At 49.3% G+C, this 17606-nt stretch overlaps 9 protein-coding genes across 9 annotated transcripts; 6 read left to right on the top strand and 3 right to left on the bottom strand.

The window, feature by feature from the left end:
- Positions 1-642: 642 nt before the first annotated feature.
- UA08_02767 (Eukaryotic translation initiation factor 6) lies at positions 643-1678 on the top strand (the record flags this gene model as incomplete). The annotated part of the gene is made up of 5 exons (XM_020264845.1): positions 643-677; positions 736-807; positions 877-963; positions 1061-1249; positions 1318-1678. 5 exons carry the CDS (start codon positions 643-645, stop codon positions 1676-1678), a joined length of 744 nt encoding a protein of 247 aa, XP_020122295.1.
- A 2775-nt stretch (positions 1679-4453) lies between these two features.
- Positions 4454-6075, top strand: UA08_02766 (Serine/threonine-protein kinase hal4; the record flags this gene model as incomplete). The annotated part of the gene is made up of 2 exons (XM_020264844.1): positions 4454-5875; positions 5944-6075. The coding sequence occupies 2 exons, from the start codon at positions 4454-4456 to the stop codon at positions 6073-6075; spliced, it is 1554 nt and encodes a 517-aa protein (XP_020122296.1).
- A 1007-nt stretch (positions 6076-7082) lies between these two features.
- UA08_02765 (Protein hob3) lies at positions 7083-8207 on the top strand (the record flags this gene model as incomplete). Its single annotated transcript, XM_020264843.1, has 5 exons — positions 7083-7095; positions 7172-7250; positions 7396-7469; positions 7528-7675; positions 7754-8207. The coding sequence occupies 5 exons, from the start codon at positions 7083-7085 to the stop codon at positions 8205-8207; spliced, it is 768 nt and encodes a 255-aa protein (XP_020122297.1).
- A 146-nt stretch (positions 8208-8353) lies between these two features.
- Positions 8354-9196, bottom strand: UA08_02764 (hypothetical protein; the record flags this gene model as incomplete). Its single annotated transcript, XM_020264842.1, has 1 exon — positions 8354-9196. One exon carries the CDS (start codon positions 9194-9196, stop codon positions 8354-8356), a length of 843 nt encoding a protein of 280 aa, XP_020122298.1.
- A 1239-nt stretch (positions 9197-10435) lies between these two features.
- On the top strand, positions 10436-11613 carry UA08_02763 (hypothetical protein; the record flags this gene model as incomplete). The annotated part of the gene is made up of 2 exons (XM_020264841.1): positions 10436-10644; positions 10725-11613. The coding sequence occupies 2 exons, from the start codon at positions 10436-10438 to the stop codon at positions 11611-11613; spliced, it is 1098 nt and encodes a 365-aa protein (XP_020122299.1).
- A 477-nt stretch (positions 11614-12090) lies between these two features.
- Positions 12091-13701, bottom strand: UA08_02762 (hypothetical protein; the record flags this gene model as incomplete). Its single annotated transcript, XM_020264840.1, has 2 exons — positions 12091-12962; positions 13047-13701. 2 exons carry the CDS (start codon positions 13699-13701, stop codon positions 12091-12093), a joined length of 1527 nt encoding a protein of 508 aa, XP_020122300.1.
- Positions 13702-14011: 310 nt separating this feature from the next.
- On the top strand, positions 14012-14864 carry UA08_02761 (hypothetical protein; the record flags this gene model as incomplete). The annotated part of the gene is made up of 4 exons (XM_020264839.1): positions 14012-14067; positions 14138-14297; positions 14358-14446; positions 14522-14864. 4 exons carry the CDS (start codon positions 14012-14014, stop codon positions 14862-14864), a joined length of 648 nt encoding a protein of 215 aa, XP_020122301.1.
- Positions 14865-15214: 350 nt separating this feature from the next.
- On the bottom strand, positions 15215-16478 carry UA08_02760 (hypothetical protein; the record flags this gene model as incomplete). Its single annotated transcript, XM_020264838.1, has 3 exons — positions 15215-15550; positions 15619-16201; positions 16306-16478. The coding sequence occupies 3 exons, from the start codon at positions 16476-16478 to the stop codon at positions 15215-15217; spliced, it is 1092 nt and encodes a 363-aa protein (XP_020122626.1).
- Positions 16479-17083: 605 nt separating this feature from the next.
- On the top strand, positions 17084-17537 carry UA08_02759 (hypothetical protein; the record flags this gene model as incomplete). Its single annotated transcript, XM_020264836.1, has 3 exons — positions 17084-17131; positions 17267-17391; positions 17489-17537. The coding sequence occupies 3 exons, from the start codon at positions 17084-17086 to the stop codon at positions 17535-17537; spliced, it is 222 nt and encodes a 73-aa protein (XP_020122625.1).
- Between the last annotated feature and the right edge of the window lie 69 nt (positions 17538-17606).

The following is a 17606-nucleotide window of genomic DNA, read 5'->3' as shown; positions in this document are numbered from 1 at the left end:
AGTTGACGTGGGAGTTTGAGGCTTGCATCAAAATCCATAATGCGCTAAAATAAGCTACCACCTGATCGGGTAAGCCTACCCGCAGCTAGGTCACCAATCAAAGAGCTTACAAAGGTCCATAGCTTCACGTGACACTATAAGTACAAATTTAGTCATGTGACTTGAAGTGCGGGCTAATCACGTGGGTAAAATTCTAGGACAACGACACGTGACTCCCCTCGGCCATGTGATCCATTATACTATCTATCACGTGATTCAGATGCATATGAAAGAAGTACAAGTGCACTCATAGTTGGTAGGAAATTGTATAAGAGGGCGGACAAGAGCAATGGCGAAGTCAGGAGCGATCAAAATGAGTCGAAATGACTCTTGATTCGAAATCGGGCTTAGCGGGAGCTATGAGTGCGGGGCTGCCGGAGCAAAAAAGTAACCGCCACCAGAAGATCTTTTTATTATAAAGCTACTCGAATATCAGTCAAGACGACGAGGGTCTTTCAGACCAAACAAAACAGAAGAAAAACCAGCTGATTTTATTGTTCTAATCGCGAATTTTAATCACCAGACGAATCGACCTCTCCTTTTTGGCCAACCTTCAAAATACTATCTACATCTAGCGACGTCACACAGAATATACAGGGAAAAATGGCTGTTCGCGCACAATTCGAGAATTCTAATGAGTAAGGGCGATCCAATGATTTATTTGATTCATATTTGCTCACGTGTGCGTCCTCTCAGAGTTGGAGTCTTTTCAACGTTGACAAACTCGTATGCCATCGTTGCCATTGGAGGATCGGAGAACTTTTACAGGTATGCCCTCTTTCCTTTCTTTCTGTTCTGTGCATAGAGTTGTTGCATGCTAATTATGTATGTATACAGTGTATTCGAAGCTGAATTACAAGACGTGATTCCTATTTGCCATGCTACAATTGCTGGAACTCGCATAGTTGGCCGATTAACGGCGGGGTATGTTACCTTTCCCCCCTTTTTTTTTTTTTTTTTTTTACGTTTTCCCTGTTCTCATATTCAGTGAATGTTAATGGTTGGATTGGAATGAGTGCAGAAACCGCAAGGGTCTTCTTGTGCCCACATCCACGACAGATCAAGAATTGCAACATTTGCGAAATTCGATCCCAGACACAGTCAAGGTTCAACGAGTCGAAGAGCGGCTGTCTGCCTTGGGTAATGTGATATGTTGCAATGACCATGTGGCGCTGATACATCCTGATTTGGAGCGGGAGACGGAGGAAATGTGAGTTACCTGTCGCCCTTCTCTCATGTGGGTTATTGGGTTTGTTTAGTAGCTAATGGGGTAAACAGAATTGCAGATGTCCTCGGCGTAGAAGTATTCCGACAGACGGTGGCGGACAACGTGCTCACAGGATCATACATGGCGCTCTCCAACCAAGGCGGAATCGTGCACCCCAAGACGTCCATTCGAGACCAAGACGAGCTCTCGTCGCTCCTGCAAGTGCCGCTTGTCGCTGGCAGTGTGAATCGCGGCAGTTCTGTGGTCGGTGCCGGGATGGTGGTGAATGACTGGCTTGCCGTGACGGGTCTGGACACGACGGCGACAGAGCTGAGTGTGGTTGAAAGCGTGTTTCGACTGGGAGAGATGGGAGCCAAGGGATTGGGTACGGGCAATGTGAATAAAGAGAGTATTGTGGAGAGTTTCTATTAGTTAGTTCTTTATTCGCCCGAAATCATAGAATAGACGACATGGCATGACGGGGACATATCCTTCCAACGTATTTCGACACGGGTATGGATCGGACGCCTAATACCGAGACCATCTCATGATATGCTAGCAATCTGGCTATGGGCTGTCATACCAACCAATGACTACTAACTAGTTGGCCAACTAGCTAACTAACTAACTATCGGAAGAGTCCTACCCCTCAGTCACTTACTCCGTAGTAAGAACTAGATGATGCCCCCCCCCCGCGCAAACGAGTCATGCTCCTTCATTCCGAGGTCATTGTATCACTCGATGGAAGGAAGAAGCTTCATGCACGTAGCAGAAAAAAGCAAGTCTTCCTTGCCTTGTCTTGTATATATATGTGTATTCTAATGGCTGAGATTAAATGTCTCATAACACTAAGTTATCCGTCCAAGGTTTATTTATTTTACGAGGTAATAAGACGGTATGCAAACTATCCTATGAAATTACACGACGCCAACCTATGTATGGGCCAACGTTAGCCCAACTCAACGTAGTTACGTAGTTTCGTTACCCCTCGCACAATCATCAGAGAGTGTCAGGGTTTATACTATTATAGTAAGTCAATCCAGGTAATGCCAATGTTTACATGTATACTTTTGTCTCGACGGGGATAATCCCGGTCACCTGGGTTTGTTCCCAAGGGAATGATAGGCGGGATATCATGACCGTCAGTCAGACCATCGGGAATTATGCCTATGATCGTTGTATTGACTGGGAGGGTCCGTAACAACTGGAAGTACTAGCGGTGTCCGTCTCAGAATTCTCCCGGTGTGACTGCTATGACTGCTACCTGTGGTCATTCAGGATTGGAAATGCCGTGATGATTCAACAATTCTAAATCCATCAGTGAACACCATCATAGCTGACGTCTAAATGAAAATGACGTTGGAGCCTGCGTGGCACGGCCCATTTATGGCTGTGCTTCTTAGCACTGGAGTGGCTGCATTTGCCGGGGTGGTTCGTATGATATTATTGATATTCGCATCCTTCGGGGCAAGTCGGAGTGTATCGCTATAAGCTACCTTGCTTGCATGTTACATCGCATTATACCCATATATATATAGATATATATATATATACGTATATCTACGTAAATATATGCCTGTGAGCTGGTCAAAAGTGATATTCGGTATCCGATATAACTAGCTACCCCTCGCTCGGCGGAGCTTGTCTCAATGCCAAATGGCAAGCTAAACTAAAAGCCACACACGGTCTGGTTTAAAAGCGCACGGCTTGGGAGCTACCACTCTGGCTGATAGGCTGATTGCTCTTACATGCAGATGCAGCTAGCGAAAGGAAAATAGGAAGATTGTCTGCCAGCATGGCCACGCCACTGATAGGGATTGATCAAATGAGGTCATGATATGCACAGCCGCAGCTGAGCCAAGTTGGGATTGATGGATGAGCATTAGAAATCAAAAGCAAACCGACAGACCAGCTAGCTAGTTAAATGGGTTCCACTATAGACTTCTAGTTCGTGCAAGTCTCGCGCTGCGACGTCACCTGGCCGTTAAACTCATTAGATCCATCGTCCAGACGGTGAAGCGCTTGTTTGTTAGTGTTGTGGCACAGCGTTCTGCTAGCTGGCGTAATTTTCGTACGAAGGGAGTCACAAAGGCTGACCGCCGCCAAGTTGACGTCGGTAATAGTCTGCAATTTCCGCTCTTGGCATCTGCAAAAAAGCCACAAATTTGGGACAAATTGTCGTGTGCGCCTGCAGTCATCCGGTAATATTACGCTCCTCCGGCCGTAATGTCAGTGACCCGGGGTTGGTAATTTACCTTCGTTAGGTTCAGTGGCTAACTTGGAGATGACTAACCAACTTCTCCTCTCTCGCGCGCGCGCGCTCTCTTTTTTTTTTTTTTTTTTTTTTCCCACCCAAATAACGTTCGTTCTCTGGGGCGAACCACAATTTTCAATACGGAGGAGCAAAGGCAGCAGGCGGAAAAAAAAAAAAAAGAGGGAAGCGTGCCCACAACGAAGCCACACACCAAAATGAGCTACTCCTCTTCACCGCGTCGTCGTCCAGGTCGGTTGTCTGTCGCAATTTAAGCCACTCCCAGACACATTTTATAGTTGTACTCCATATTTCCTATCTTTCCTTTCTCTCTTTCTCTCTCTCGCTCCCACCAATTTGCCTTTGTCCACACCTTCAGACTCCAGTCATGTGGTCCCGGCAGAGTCGCATTGCTTATTAACCCGGAATTTCTCTTCTCTTCGTCGTCGTCCTTTTCTCCCGCCCGGCACTCAGCGCGTGTCCCGAGTCTGCGAGGGCCGCCCACAGAAATTCTCTCCCTGCACGGCCGATTGCAAACCCGACTATTGCTGCCTCCCTTTTTTTTTTTTTTTTTTTTTTTTTCCCTTCTTTTTCTGTGCTACTCGCGAAATAAATAACTGCAAGTCTCGAGCAACAACAGAGGCGAACATTATTATAAAAGAAAAGGGCGGTTGTGACACACCAGGCAGCATTCCGCTTCATCGCGCCTGTGGCCTTTCCTCGGTTTCGTCACTTTCCTTTCCCTTCCGTGTCCACCGCCCTCCAACCCACCTCCAATTCGCCGCTCTTCTTCCTGCAACGGCTCATTCGTCTTGACACATTCAACAAACACCCAAGAGATCCGAGAAGCTTGAAATAAGATCAGCTCTTCCCCCTTTTCCTCCGGCGTGGGCTTCGTGGCGATTCTTTCAGTTGTGTACGCGGCGCCGCTGTTGCGCAACATCACCGGGACGCACATGACTCCCCCAACTGCTTCGCCGGCTCCTTCCTCTACTGTTTCTTCAACAGCCCCCTCTATCGCCTCGACAGACCACAGCAATGGGGACCACCAGGTGACCCGCGCGTTGGAGGACATGCGCTTGTCCACGCCCACCAACGGCGATGCTCTACCACCTCCCCAGCAAGCCAAGGCCGTCAAGCCGTCAATGGCCCATCGCATAACCCGCATGTTTAGCGACAGAAAGACAACCAACCCTAGAACAGACGCGGACGGACAAGGGCGCGACGTCGGCTCTGAGTCCAGTTCCGAGGGGGCAAAGCCATCTGCCAACGGTGCAGTGCGGTTGTCTCCTTCTACCACCGCTCAGCCGCAACCTTTCCAGGCAGCTGTGAACGAGAAGGCCGGTGACGGTGCCGTGAAAGCGCGAACCACAAAAGACAAAGACGCCCCCGTGCACAAGCGCTTTGAGACTGTACCGGAAGGGTCACACTTGCATCATTTGAGGGGAACAAAACGACAGGAAAAGCTGACTGGACTCCTCCGAGATATGCTAGGCGGTGGCAAGAAAAAAGAAGACTACGCAGATGACCAGCAGCAGCAACTTTCCCTAGTGTCGAGCTGGATCGACCAATTGAAAACCGAACGTGACCGACTTGCTCAGGACAAGAAAGGCGGCCCCAACGCCACAGCCACCTTGGTCGGCAAATATGGGAAATGCCAGGAGATTGTCGGCCGTGGTGCTTTCGGTATCGTTCGTATCTCTCACAAGGTGGACCCCAAGGATTCCAAGCTCGAGCAGTTGTATGCTGTCAAGGAGTTCCGACGTCGGCCACAGGAAACATCCAAGAAGTATCAGAAGAGGTTGACATCGGAGTTTTGCATCTCTTCGTCGTTGCGTCACCCGAATGTGATTCACACGCTGGATCTTCTTCAAGATGCCAAGGGAGATTACTGTGAAGTGATGGAGTACTGCGCTGGCGGAGATCTTTACACCCTGGTATTGGCTGCAGGCAAGCTTGAGGTGACCGAGGCCGATTGTTTCTTCAAACAGTTGATGCGTGGTGTCGAATATATGCATGAGATGGGCGTTGCACACCGTGACTTGAAACCAGAGAATCTACTCCTGACTACTCATGGTGCCCTGAAAATCACCGACTTTGGTAATGGAGAGTGCTTTCGCATGGCGTGGGAGACACAGGCGCACATGACCGCTGGCCTCTGCGGATCTGCTCCGTATATTGCTCCCGAAGAGTACACAGACAAAGAATTCGATCCTCGGGCGGTTGATGTGTGGGCCACGGGAGTTATCTACATGGCAATGAGGACAGGACGGCACTTGTGGCGAGTTGCGCGCAAGGATGAAGACGAATTTTATGAACGATACCTGGAGGGACGTAGGGACGAAGACGGCTACGCGCCTATTGAAACACTGCATCGGGTCAGTTTTCCTTTCTCGTCCCCTATACCTTTTCTATGACTATTTGCATTTTACTGACATTACCCCAGGCCCGGTGCCGTAATGTCATATACTCGATTCTTGATCCAAACCCCGGCCGGCGTATCACCGCGTCTCAGGTGCTCAAGTCTGAATGGGTTCGTGAGATTAAGCTGTGCAAGGCTGGTGAAGAAGGCTACTGATACCTCTTCCTTTGTTTTTTTTTTTTTTTCCTCTCTTACTCCCCTACATTCTGACTCTGTGTACAACCAACACACACACAAAAAAAACATATGCATTATCATGACTTGAGTAACGACTATACTAGTATCAGTTTTCCATTTCATTTCCATTCTTGTCATACGATTTCTATTTCCTTTGCGGGAGGCCAGACTGTGATATACAAGAGGTTCTCTGGTTCCATAATAATCAGTCTAGACCGGAGGTCCTTTTTTCTTGTTTCCAATCTATACTTTATTCCCATGGTCTGGGGCAGATGCATTGTTTTACCCTCTCTTTTTTTTTTTTTTTTTTTTCTTTCTCTCTTCTGTTTGTATTTTATTCTAGGCGTACTGAGTTATTGATTTTCTCTTTTCCTCTCCCATGACTAGTTTCTGTCCTGAACTAAGTTTGGGGGAACAGGAGGAACGAGATGAACTAACGACACTGCTATTTTTTTTATCGCATGCTTGCTTTTTGTCCCTTTCCTTTTTTTTTTTTTTTGTTTTTTCCACTGGCGGTGTTTGTTTTCAATCATGACGTACATGTCCGGCAGAATGCGGCAACGACGGCGTTGAAGCGACTTTCAACATTGCAGGTGTTTTCTTTTATTTTTTCCCATTATTTTGATGTATTTTTACCGATATTTCTAATCAATCAAACAATAGTTATGCTTCTCATACTTGCAAGGACGTTTTCTCGCATGACGTACGTATGGCTGAGCACACACTAGCACCAACTAGTCCTAGTCCGCCAGCTGCGCCACGCATTCTGATTAGCCCCGAATGATCCGACGATCCGACCAGTTTGACTCGTAGGGCAGGCTCTCTCTCTCTCTCTCTCTCTCGCTCGCTCGCTCGCTACTTGACTCGCTTTGTCTGGGATATCTGCTTCGAGCACCATTATATCGACCTACCGTGATATTGATTGTGACACTGGCTCAGTGCCCGTCTACCTGCAGATAAACAGTCCTCGTCTATCTGCCGCCGCCATGTCGTGGTCTGGTCCGTTTGCCTGGCACAGTTTATATTATATTATATATATTTATATGAGAGGATAACTAATACCGATATCTTACAGGATTCAAGAAAAATGTCAACCGCGCTACGACGCAGGTTATGATGAAGACGGGTTCGCTGCCCTTGAACCCCGCAATTGGGTGGGATGTACGACGACTGATACAAGGATAACAGGACATGTGGAAAGAACGAATGACCGCGATTATGAAATTGAAGAGAGGTGCCAATTCATATTACCCATTGGCGCTGAATTTGCAGGTTTTCTGTCTAACAATCGTGGTCTAGACGATATCGAACAATGGAGGCGTCTGTCAATCGCTTACAGAAGGAGGCAAAGGGGTATCTTGATTCTTTACGAGGTGCGAATGATTTCCATCATGGGGGATATATCTAAGGCTCCTTACTAAAGTCTTCTAGCTATGACTGCATCTCAAATGCGAATTGCGGAAACGATCGATGCCTTTTACGGAGATGCCGGGACGAGAGACGGCGTGAGTCGCAGCTACAAGCAAGCGGTGGAGGATTTGGACGCGGAGACAATCAAAGCTTTGGATGGGCCGTATCGGTGAGTATTCTCCTAGACAGGAAAGAGGAGAAGCAACAGCAGTAGCAGCAGCAGCAGCAGCAGCTAAGAAATGAAAAGAACAACGGTCCTCGAACCCATCTCCCGTTTCTGCGCCTACTTCCCGGATATCAACGAATGCATCAAAAAACGCAACCATAAACTCATCGACTACGACGCAATGCGCGCCAAAGTGAAAAAGCTAGTCGAAAAGCCCGACAAGGACGCCACAAAGCTGCCGCGCGCCGAGCGCGAAACCGAAATGGCCAAACAGGCCTATGAACAACTCAACGAGCAACTCTTCAACGAACTGCCGCAGCTGATTGACCTGCGTGTGCCCTACTTGGACCCCAGCTTTGAGGCGTTGGTGAAGATTCAATTGCGGTTCTGCGCCGAGGCGTATTCGCGTATGGCGCAGGTGCAGCAGTATTTGGATGCGGATACGAGGGAGCAGTATGCTAATGGCGATTTGGATAATCGTGTGGAGCAGGTGTTGCAGGAGATTAGGGATTTGAGTATTGCGGGGACTGTTTGATCTGTTCCCATTCATTATGAAGTATGCAAGCTGATTATATGAAGTATTGCAAATGGGCACAAAGAAAAAGGGGATTTTATATATTATTAATCACACATCGTATTTAGTATTTACACACGACAATACATATACAACCAAACCAACCTCTAAACCTCATCCTCATCCCTCCTATACATCTCCTGCACCAAAGTATCAACCACCTCGGGCACCGCCTCGCTCAGAGCCTGCAATTCCTCCGCCCCCATTTTCGCGAGCACATAATCCGAGACGGAGCCCCGTTCGCGACTTGCGGGACGACCAATCCCGATGCCAATACGCAGGATTGACAGATTCTTAGCAGCTGCAGAAGAAGAAGAGAGTAGACCAGCACCCCGCAGGCTTTCCATAATGCTAATCAGCCCTCTATGGCCGCGGAGACTGGCCTGTTGAGGACCGCCGCGTCGAACCCTGATTTGTCCCGGACGAGCCTCCAGTTCGTCATGCAGGATTACGAGGGTTGGTCGGAAGCGGTGTTTGAGAGCGCGGATGTCGATTGTGATGGGTGTAGAGGAGGACTTGAGGACGTGTATGGTGTTCGTGTGATTATTATGATTATGATTATGATTGTTGTTGTTGTTGTTGTTATTGTTATTACCATCTGTTCCTGTATTCGATAGCGTTGGAGGTACAGAAGACAGGGTATTGGTGACTAGATTGGTAAAGTATTTCTCGCGCTCCGTGGCCCATGTCTTGAACTGGCGGAGCACAGGCGGTCCGGAGACGTTCATTAACGAGGGCGATTTCCATGTTGAGTAGAATATTGAGCGGGACAGTGACGACGACGAGGAGGAGCGGGCTGTCGTCAGTCCAATGCGCTCGTGTAATTGTGGCTGTATGGCATCGAGCAGGACGTGGCCGGCACTGTGCCTTGTGCCTGTGTATGGGGCTGGGTTGCCGATTGACGCGATAAATAGGAATCGGGTTGGTGCTTTGTAGATTTGAGGGGACATTTTGTCTCTTTGTTCGTACCCAGGGAGGCGATACTTATGGTGTCTTTGTAGTGTTGGTGTGTGCGCGTGTGTGTCTTTCACGAGGATATTCCGGAGACTATCTTCAGTTCTGGTACTTTGGCGGTGGACAGCATACTGGCAGTAGACACACGAATTCGGTCGTTATGTTATTTCATTGTCGGGAATATCGCGGGATATCCTCCGTAGGCTCCTGCGTGGTGTTTTGTCTGAGGCTGGTTGATTTGGAGGAGGACGGGGAAAAGAAAATATTACGGCGCGGCGCGGTTGGTGATTGGCTCACATCCATGCCTCAGTGATGAAACCATTTACATCCATCCTCTGTACTCCCACTTCTTTCCGTGGAAGTCTGTACGTGTTCCGACGCAAAACCCTGTCAGAATTCCAATACAGCTAGCCCAATCAGGCAGTAGGCTCTCAGAGTCTCCGTCCCAGCCGGCCGGGCCAGGCCAGAATCAAACGGGAAATTTCCAAGACGAAAAGGCCAACACCGACGCCCGAGTGTAATTTTAATTTGTTCCGTGAAGCTTCACGGAGTCTGACCCGTTCCCTCGGGTCTCTCGCTAGATAGACTCCAAGCCAGACACGCAATGGGACAGTCATCCTGCTGACTTTGCATTACCCTGATAGTTAACTCACTCGTACGTCCGTCGTGCTGCATATGCACGCTGCAGCCCCCGCCTGGGTAACATAACATGGTGAGCTGTAACTAACTAACTAACTAACTAATCTGTTGCCAGTATCCAGTATGTAATACTCCGTACAGGTACACTGTAGCATGTCCCCGCTGAATTAAGCTCGGCGCCGGGGCGCTGGCTCCAGCTCAGGCCTCCCGCTCTCCCGGTCCCCGTCCCGGCGCCTTGGGCCGCCATTCACACCAGATTGCCTGTAGCAGTAGCAGCAGCAGCAGCAGCAGTAGTCCAGAATCGCAGTGGTAATTTATGCATGCTGCATGTTGCAGGTGTGTGTATATTTAGCCGTTTTAGTTATTGGCATCGAAGGCTTGTATGAGCGGATACATGTAATGCGCCCATTGGCCAGAACACGCTCCTTCCCAATCGGGGTCGGTCGAGGGTGTGGCCCTTTAGTGGCTTTCTCTTGTCTCTTCTTTTCTTTCGTTCTTCCTTCTACTCCCTCGCTCACGGACAACATTGCCCCAGTCCTGCCCATCACGGTCGTTTATCGTACAGTGGGATTGCTGCTACGAGTAGATGACCCGCCATGGTGCATTCGCCCAAGCGAGGCCCTCTCGACGAGCAAGTTGTCGATACCGACACCGACACTGACATCGACATCGACTCTGACGAAGATAGGACCCAGCTGAAATATAGACGCGCGACGGCAGCGTCGTTATCGAACAGGACACCCGAGGAAGGCGAGGGCGAGGGCGAGGATGAGGATGGTGAGGGGGACTATGGTTCTTATTCTATGTGGGAAATCCCTGATTAGGAGAAAGAAAGAAAAAGTTTTGGCTTTGGTGAGAGATTAGCACTAATGAGACAAACAACAGAGCATCACAAGCCGGCATCCAGCCCGTCTACGAGAACGGCCGGAGATACTGCAACGGCACATATTTCATGCCAAACGACGAGGCAGAGCAGACCCGGCTGAGCATCGCCCATCAGGCTTGTCTGGTCATGCTAGACGGCGGACTCACAACTGCCCCTTTACCACCACACGGCCCAAAACGTGTTCTAGACATCGGTACAGGCCCTGGAGATTGGGCTGTCGAAATGGGTCAGCTGTACCCAGATGCAGACATAATTGCTACCGACATTGGCATTTTTGATGGAGGCCCGGCCATTCTGGGTCTCCCAAACGTTCACTTCCAGCTCGATGACGCCGAGGAAGCATGGGCGTACCATGAACCCTTCGACTTGATTCACTTTCGAGGCTTATCCGGCGCATTTCGAGACTGGCACGCTGTGTACGAACAAGCCTTTAAGCACCTAACCCCTGGCGGATATATCGAAGTCGTCGAGAGTGACCCAGCCGCAAATATCGTGACGTCTCCAAACCCAGATCCCCACTCTTACTATAATATTCTTGCTTCCGCCATGCGAAGCGCTGCCGATTCACTGGGCTTCCCGCGTAGCCGCGACCATATGGAGCCTTCGGTTCTGAAATCAGTTGGATTTGTGAACATTGCCGTTCACGATGTCACTGTGCCGGTGGGCATGTGGTCGCAGGATCCTCGAGAGAGCACGTTGGGGAAGATGGTTCTTATTGCCTGCCTGGAAGGGTTAGAAGCGAGGAGCCTTCGACAACTTACTGCCATTGGCAAGTGGACTGCAGACGAGGTGCGAGATCTATGCGAGAAGGTGAAGCTGGAAACAATCACCTCTGAAGGCTCGACTATGTCTGTACGATTTGTGACGGCTCGGAAACCCGACCTGTAGTCACCAAAGACTATTATTACCTTGCACAGTTTATAACCATAACCAAGGACTTTCTATTCGTTTCTATCCATGCCGTCATATTCAGAGACAAAACCGCCGGCCGATCCACAATGCAATGCAGGTTGCGATGTCTGGTCATTTGCACGAGACGCCGAGTCAAAGAATTGAAAGTCCACTCCACCAAGATTTCTCAACAGTAACTATCTCTAGCACAACTGCTAGCTAGTTGAAGTCATTGGTATAGAAAGAGGGAGGGCGGGCATAACGAGATCTACATCTTGACCAATCGCTTACCTTGAAGACATGTCGAGGAAAAACTAGGTGAAGAAAAATATCGTCTAATGTATTCATCATACAGCTAATATATCAAAACAAAACAACAAAAAGACTACAGAGAAGCTGAAAGTTAATAATAATACAGATTTCTTAAAACCGCTAGTTTATGTTTCATATTTCCTTTTTCTTCTTCTTCTCTTTTCACAGCACAGTCCTCAACCTCTTACCCAATTTCTCCATCTCTCCAATGATCCCACCGCCGGCGAGACTCCATTTCTCACTGACCCATTCCTCAGTAATCTTCTCTTGCAATATGCCGCTGCGCGCGAAATATTCCATGAATCCGCGCGCTTCGTCTCGACTCAGACCGCCGAGGGTTTGCAGTTCGAGTGATGACGATGATGATCCTCCCTTGGTGGTGCTCGGCTTAAAAAGATCCAAAACCCGCTTGTCAACGGTAGCATACGGGTCTGGATGCGGAAACTCGGGCGATGATTCAGAAACCCCGTTTTGGCGAGCGCTCAATTGGTCTAGTGCGATGTCAAAGGTTGGGATGGCTGGGCTGTTGGAAGCGGAAGTTGAGTATAACACGATTCCGCCGTTGGGCAATTGAGATGGGCTGCTGGTTAAAAGGGAGAGGAAGTGGTTGACAAAAGCGAGGTCGTGGGCGTGGATGGGCTTGAAGTCTGCGTTGCGGTATTTGGAGTCTTGCATCCAGTGCGCGAGACCGTCCACGGTTACTAGAATGGGCGGCCGGGCTGTGGGTTTGCTGTCCTCAGACTTGGTAGTAGGGTTTGGTGCGTTGAGCTCGGCCCAGAATGCCTGGAATACGGGCCAGGAGATGGTGACGTCCTGGACGCCTAGGCGAGCGAGTTCGGCCAGGGTCATTTTGGGCCGGATGAGCGATTTCAGCCCTGGATGTTCCATTGACACGTGCAGTTTGGATAGAACCTCTTCATTGGCGAGAACGGTGCGCTGCAGCAGGTCCGATGTTGCTCGCTCTTGCACATACTGTACAGGGTTTGTTCCGGGGATAGGCGCATATGAGGTGTGGGCAATGACCAATTCTTGGGCTGTTGAATATTCAAATGAGTTAGAAATATGAATCCACCAGACTGTAAGGAGTGAGAAGAAGTAAAAAGAAAAAAGGGACTCACGCTCAGGAATATTGATAACCACCCATTTCTTCATAATCCCCATGGCCATGGCCTGCAACAAATGAACGCTCTTTCCGGACACCCTCTTCCCCGTAAGAATTCTCTTGACCACTTTACCCTTCTCCGATCCATCCGTGATACCCTCAAAAATTCTACCCAGCTCCAGTGTCTCACGCCGGAGCACAACTCCCGGACGGCGGAAAAGCGACCAGCCCTGAGAAGGCTTGAAAGCCTGCAAGGCCCTCAACTGCGTAACCATAGGCATGGGCAAAGCGAGCACCGAACCGCGAATGCGAGAATCAACCATTGTCTCCTCGGAAAACTCGCGCATGCCCTGCACCTCGAGAGCGTTGGTGTTGCTCAACACGATTCGTTTGCGAAGAGCTTTGCGTTCCCCGACGGCCGGTGGACGCCCGCGGTCCACCGTCTTCTTTGGCTTGCGCATTCGAGCGGATTTCGACTCGCGAAATTTGGGCAGGTTGTCCAAGCCCCTGGGTTTTTTCTGTAGGGGATTGGCATATCGAGTGGCACTAGTATGGAAGAGTGATGATGTTGTTGGCGATGATAGTGACGGTAGTGACTGATGCAGCAAAAGGGCTCGCGGTGTGCGGCCAAGCCCTGTTGAAAGGCAGCCCCGGCATAATTGAGAAACCATTGTGCTGGAGCTGGGAGCCGGCGAGTTCTCCAGCAACGATGGGAATGGTCAATGGAAGCCGGATTAGAAAATAGATAAATATCACGCGGGCTTTGGGAGAGACGGAGTGCCAATGCCAAGCAAAAGATTCCTTTCCTTCGTTGGCGCCGCTCGCTCCCCCGAAAGGGAAAAGGCGCAGTGCCGCTTTTATTGCTTGTTCTTAACCGGTAAAGCGGCTCTAGAAATTCTGATAAGTCGAGCTTATCAGAAAAAAAATTAAAAAGCAATCACTCTCATACACCAACACAGCAGAACATTTAAGCACTCAATCATGGCTACCACAGAGATGATGGATGTAGATTCTGCGCAATCAAAGCCTTCGAGGCTGTGAGTCCCCATTTTTCAGAATATTTTGTTTGACCGTGTGGGAAGAAGAAGAAGAAACTGACATCTCCAGTCCCATCACCGTCACAAAAGAAAACCCATACACATTCGACCTCGGTCATCTTATGGCGCAAGATCCCAATCCACTTGTCATACCGAAATCGGAGAATGTCAACGATAGTCTGCAAGCTGTCGCGCGAGATGGCGCACAAGTGCTAATCAACCAACTTCTTGTATGGCCTTCCGCTTGATGACGAGAACGCAAAAAGAGAAGCTAACTATTTTGTGAAAAGACTACATGCCCCGTAACTTCGAGTACAAAGGACGGTGTACTTCTGACTCTCCCTCCTCATCACACCTTACTACCACGATACAAACCTCTGTGCGTATTCCATATGCTCCATTATACTCTCTCTCTCTCTCTCTCCCACACAAAAGCTAACATCTCTTTCTATAGACCCAAACCCAAAGAACCCACGAAATGGGAACTCTTCGCCCGCAAGAAGGGAATTGGCAAATACAGCAGCAAACCCGGAGCAGCTCTTGCCGAAAAGGAGCGACGCAAGAAACTTGTATATGACGAAGCGAGCGGCGAATGGGTTCCTCGCTGGGGTTATAAGGGAGCCAACAAATCCGGCGAGAATGATTGGCTTGTGGAGATTCCTGATAAGGAGTGGAAGAATGAAGCCGAGGGTAAAAATATACGCAATGCGGGCAGACAGGAGCGTAAGGAGAGGGTGAAGAGGAATGAGAGGAAGATGAGGGCGAATGAGCGGAGGAGTAGGAAGTTTGGTGCATAGATATTGGACTTGTCCTTGAATCTTTGGTATAAGAAAAGTGCATTTTTCTAGTGTTTATAGGGTCCGGCTGGCGTTTTCACTCAAGGTGCTGATGGAATTTCTGTTATTTTCAGCGGTAGTATGCTCTTTGCCTAAAGTATTGGGGTCCATGTTTCCATGTTTAATGCGACTATTCTACAAGGTTGAGATAATTGTGCTAAACGCTGTTATAAAATGGTATATGAATCGAACCCCGCAAAAATGATATCGCAGCTCGGGACTATGCATAAGAAGGGGGATATTTTTAGACAGGGGATTTGGAAACAAGCCAATTGCTAATTATGCAGATGTGGGACCAATGGCTAGAAACTTCACTCCTCTTTCTCTTTCTTACCAAAGCCAAACCAGCCAACACTACCACCGGCCGACTTCCGCTCCTCCTTTTGACGCTTGCGATCTTCTTGGAACTCTTCCCAGGAAGAACTGTCGCCTTTCCTGTCCTCGTGACGCTTCTTTTGATCTTGCAATGCGAGAATCTTGCTTAGCGGCGTTGTTTTCTCTGCTGGCAATTCTCTCGCGGGAGGGGGTGACTGCACGGTCTGTTCACCTCCGATATAACGGCATAGTGTCTCGAAAGACCAGTCAACGGCATGCTCGACGGGTTCGTCAAAAAGAGAAGGTAACATGGGAACGACGCTCAGACCCAACTAACGAAGTTTAAAGAGGTAAGCAAGATAATTCTTCTTTTTGCTCCGAGGGGAAAGGAGAGACTCACCCCAATTGGAGCCCAGGTGCGAAGAAGGGAGCTCTTCGAATTCTTAAAAGCACGACCCGAGTATCGTACGACTGAGTGAATGGTGAACGCAGGTAATCCCATACTTGCGATACTCTGAAACACGGCACGCTTCACCATGACCATCCGATAATCGTCAATCAATGGAATTCGAGTAGTCGCCCAAGGGACCAATGGGTCAGCCTTTTCACTAGTACTGCTGCTACCAGCATCAGACCCATTTTGTGCCGAAGAAGTTAGAGGACCAGCAATGTTTCCAGTTGCCATGCCTAGAACAACGTCGTTGGTTTTGAGGTCTGTCGCATCCTTATATGCCTCCCCCGGCGGGATGAGAAGTCGCCGGTTGCGTAAGTAGGCTTTGTATCCTTCATGGCCGACATCCCCAAGGATATATGTCCACGAAATAGCGTAGGCGCTTCGGACGAGATATGGATGGGCGACTGGACGAAATGACTCGCCAATGTCGGAAGTATAAGCGATATAACGGTGGGCAGACAAAAGAATGGTGCGGATGCGATTGGCGTAGGCTGCATATCGGTACGGGGTGTGTGTTGAATCAATTGAGCTTGAGATTAAACACAGTAAGACGATGATTCTTCACAGAGGGGGGTTCCTCTTGTCCCGGTTTCCTTTCAGGATTCGGCATCCACAAACGGTAGGTCAACTTACTATGGCGCATACAGTTCGTCGTAGTAGTCGTCTTCACGATCGACGAGTTGCTTCAGATTGCGAGGAAGTGTCTGGCGAGGGATCTGATCCTTTAAGCCCTCGGGACGAGGCTCATCGCGAGTATGAGGGACCCCATCTTGATCACCACCGCCTTTGTCCTTACCCCAGAACATTGCTAGTCGGTTGTGTCAGGAGGTGTTCTTTCTGTATGTAGTGACAGGACTGTGTGCAGAAACGAGCGTAGTTTGTGATATGTAAAGGTGACCGGGGATGTCGAGCAAGGTAAAGAACGCGTCAGTGGAGAAGAGATTCTTGCGGCTATGCTGCGGGCACATGGATAGGCATCAGGCGATGGCTCGCGACAGCACAGTTGCTGGGTCTCCGAAGGTCTATCAAGTCTGTTCTATGAATTGGAGAGCAAGGCTGCGGCTTTTGACCTCGGAATGCCCTGCCTGCCCCTCTTCCCTTGCAACCAACCTGCTTCTCCGCAATTGCATGATGCTTCGAATCTTCGAATGACCTCACCGTGGAGCACTGCCCGGCCTGAGGCAGCCACAACCGAACTGCCTCGGAAGTTGTCGGGTGGTATATCACGTGAGGAAGCCCTTGCGCTAGCCCTCGTTAGGCTTAGAGCGCCAAGACCGTATCCTGCAGAGCAAACACCAGCGGCTGCCAGTCTGCGAGTCTGCGATATCGAAACAACACTTTCCTTCGTGATCCTCGATCCAGCGCTTTTCAATTGTCTTCCAGCACAAGCAATTCGACCACTACCTTCACCATGGTTGCCTACTTCAACATTGCCGGTCGCCAAGTGGGCTCCCACCAGGTACGTTTACCATAATTTTCCGCCATCCGCCACGACATCATCATCGCCATCCCTTTCTTTCGGCTTTGCAGTCTAGTCGTCGTTGACGAACCGTGTGATTGGATTTACTGACATATGTATTTCTCGCCCAATTAGATTGCCATGGGTGTTCTTGGCTCGCTCTTCGGCGGTGTTTACCTCGCTACTCGTGGTGGTGGTAAGAAGAAGGACGTAACTCCTCCGATCAACGCCGGTTCCAAGGACGAGGAAAAATTCATACAGTATGTGTCTTCCCTCTGCCGATTCGTTCTTCGTTCAAGATTTAAAAGCTCGAATATCATGACTGACCCATGGCGCTTGCCTGCTTCATATATATAGGGACTTCCTCAAAAGTGTTGAAGGCGAGGCAAAAGAGCAAAAACACTAAACCCTGCGACGAGCTTGTATTATAGACCCGACTGTCGATTTTCAATTGTCGGACAAAGGCCGAACATAT

The sequence above is a fragment of the Talaromyces atroroseus genome (genome assembly GCF_001907595.1).
Source record: "Talaromyces atroroseus strain IBT 11181 chromosome Unknown scaffold_2, whole genome shotgun sequence".
Classification (NCBI taxonomy): Eukaryota; Fungi; Ascomycota; class Eurotiomycetes; order Eurotiales; family Trichocomaceae; genus Talaromyces; species Talaromyces atroroseus.
Note: the sequence above shows the minus strand (reverse complement) of the source record. Positions and strands in the feature narration are given on the sequence as shown.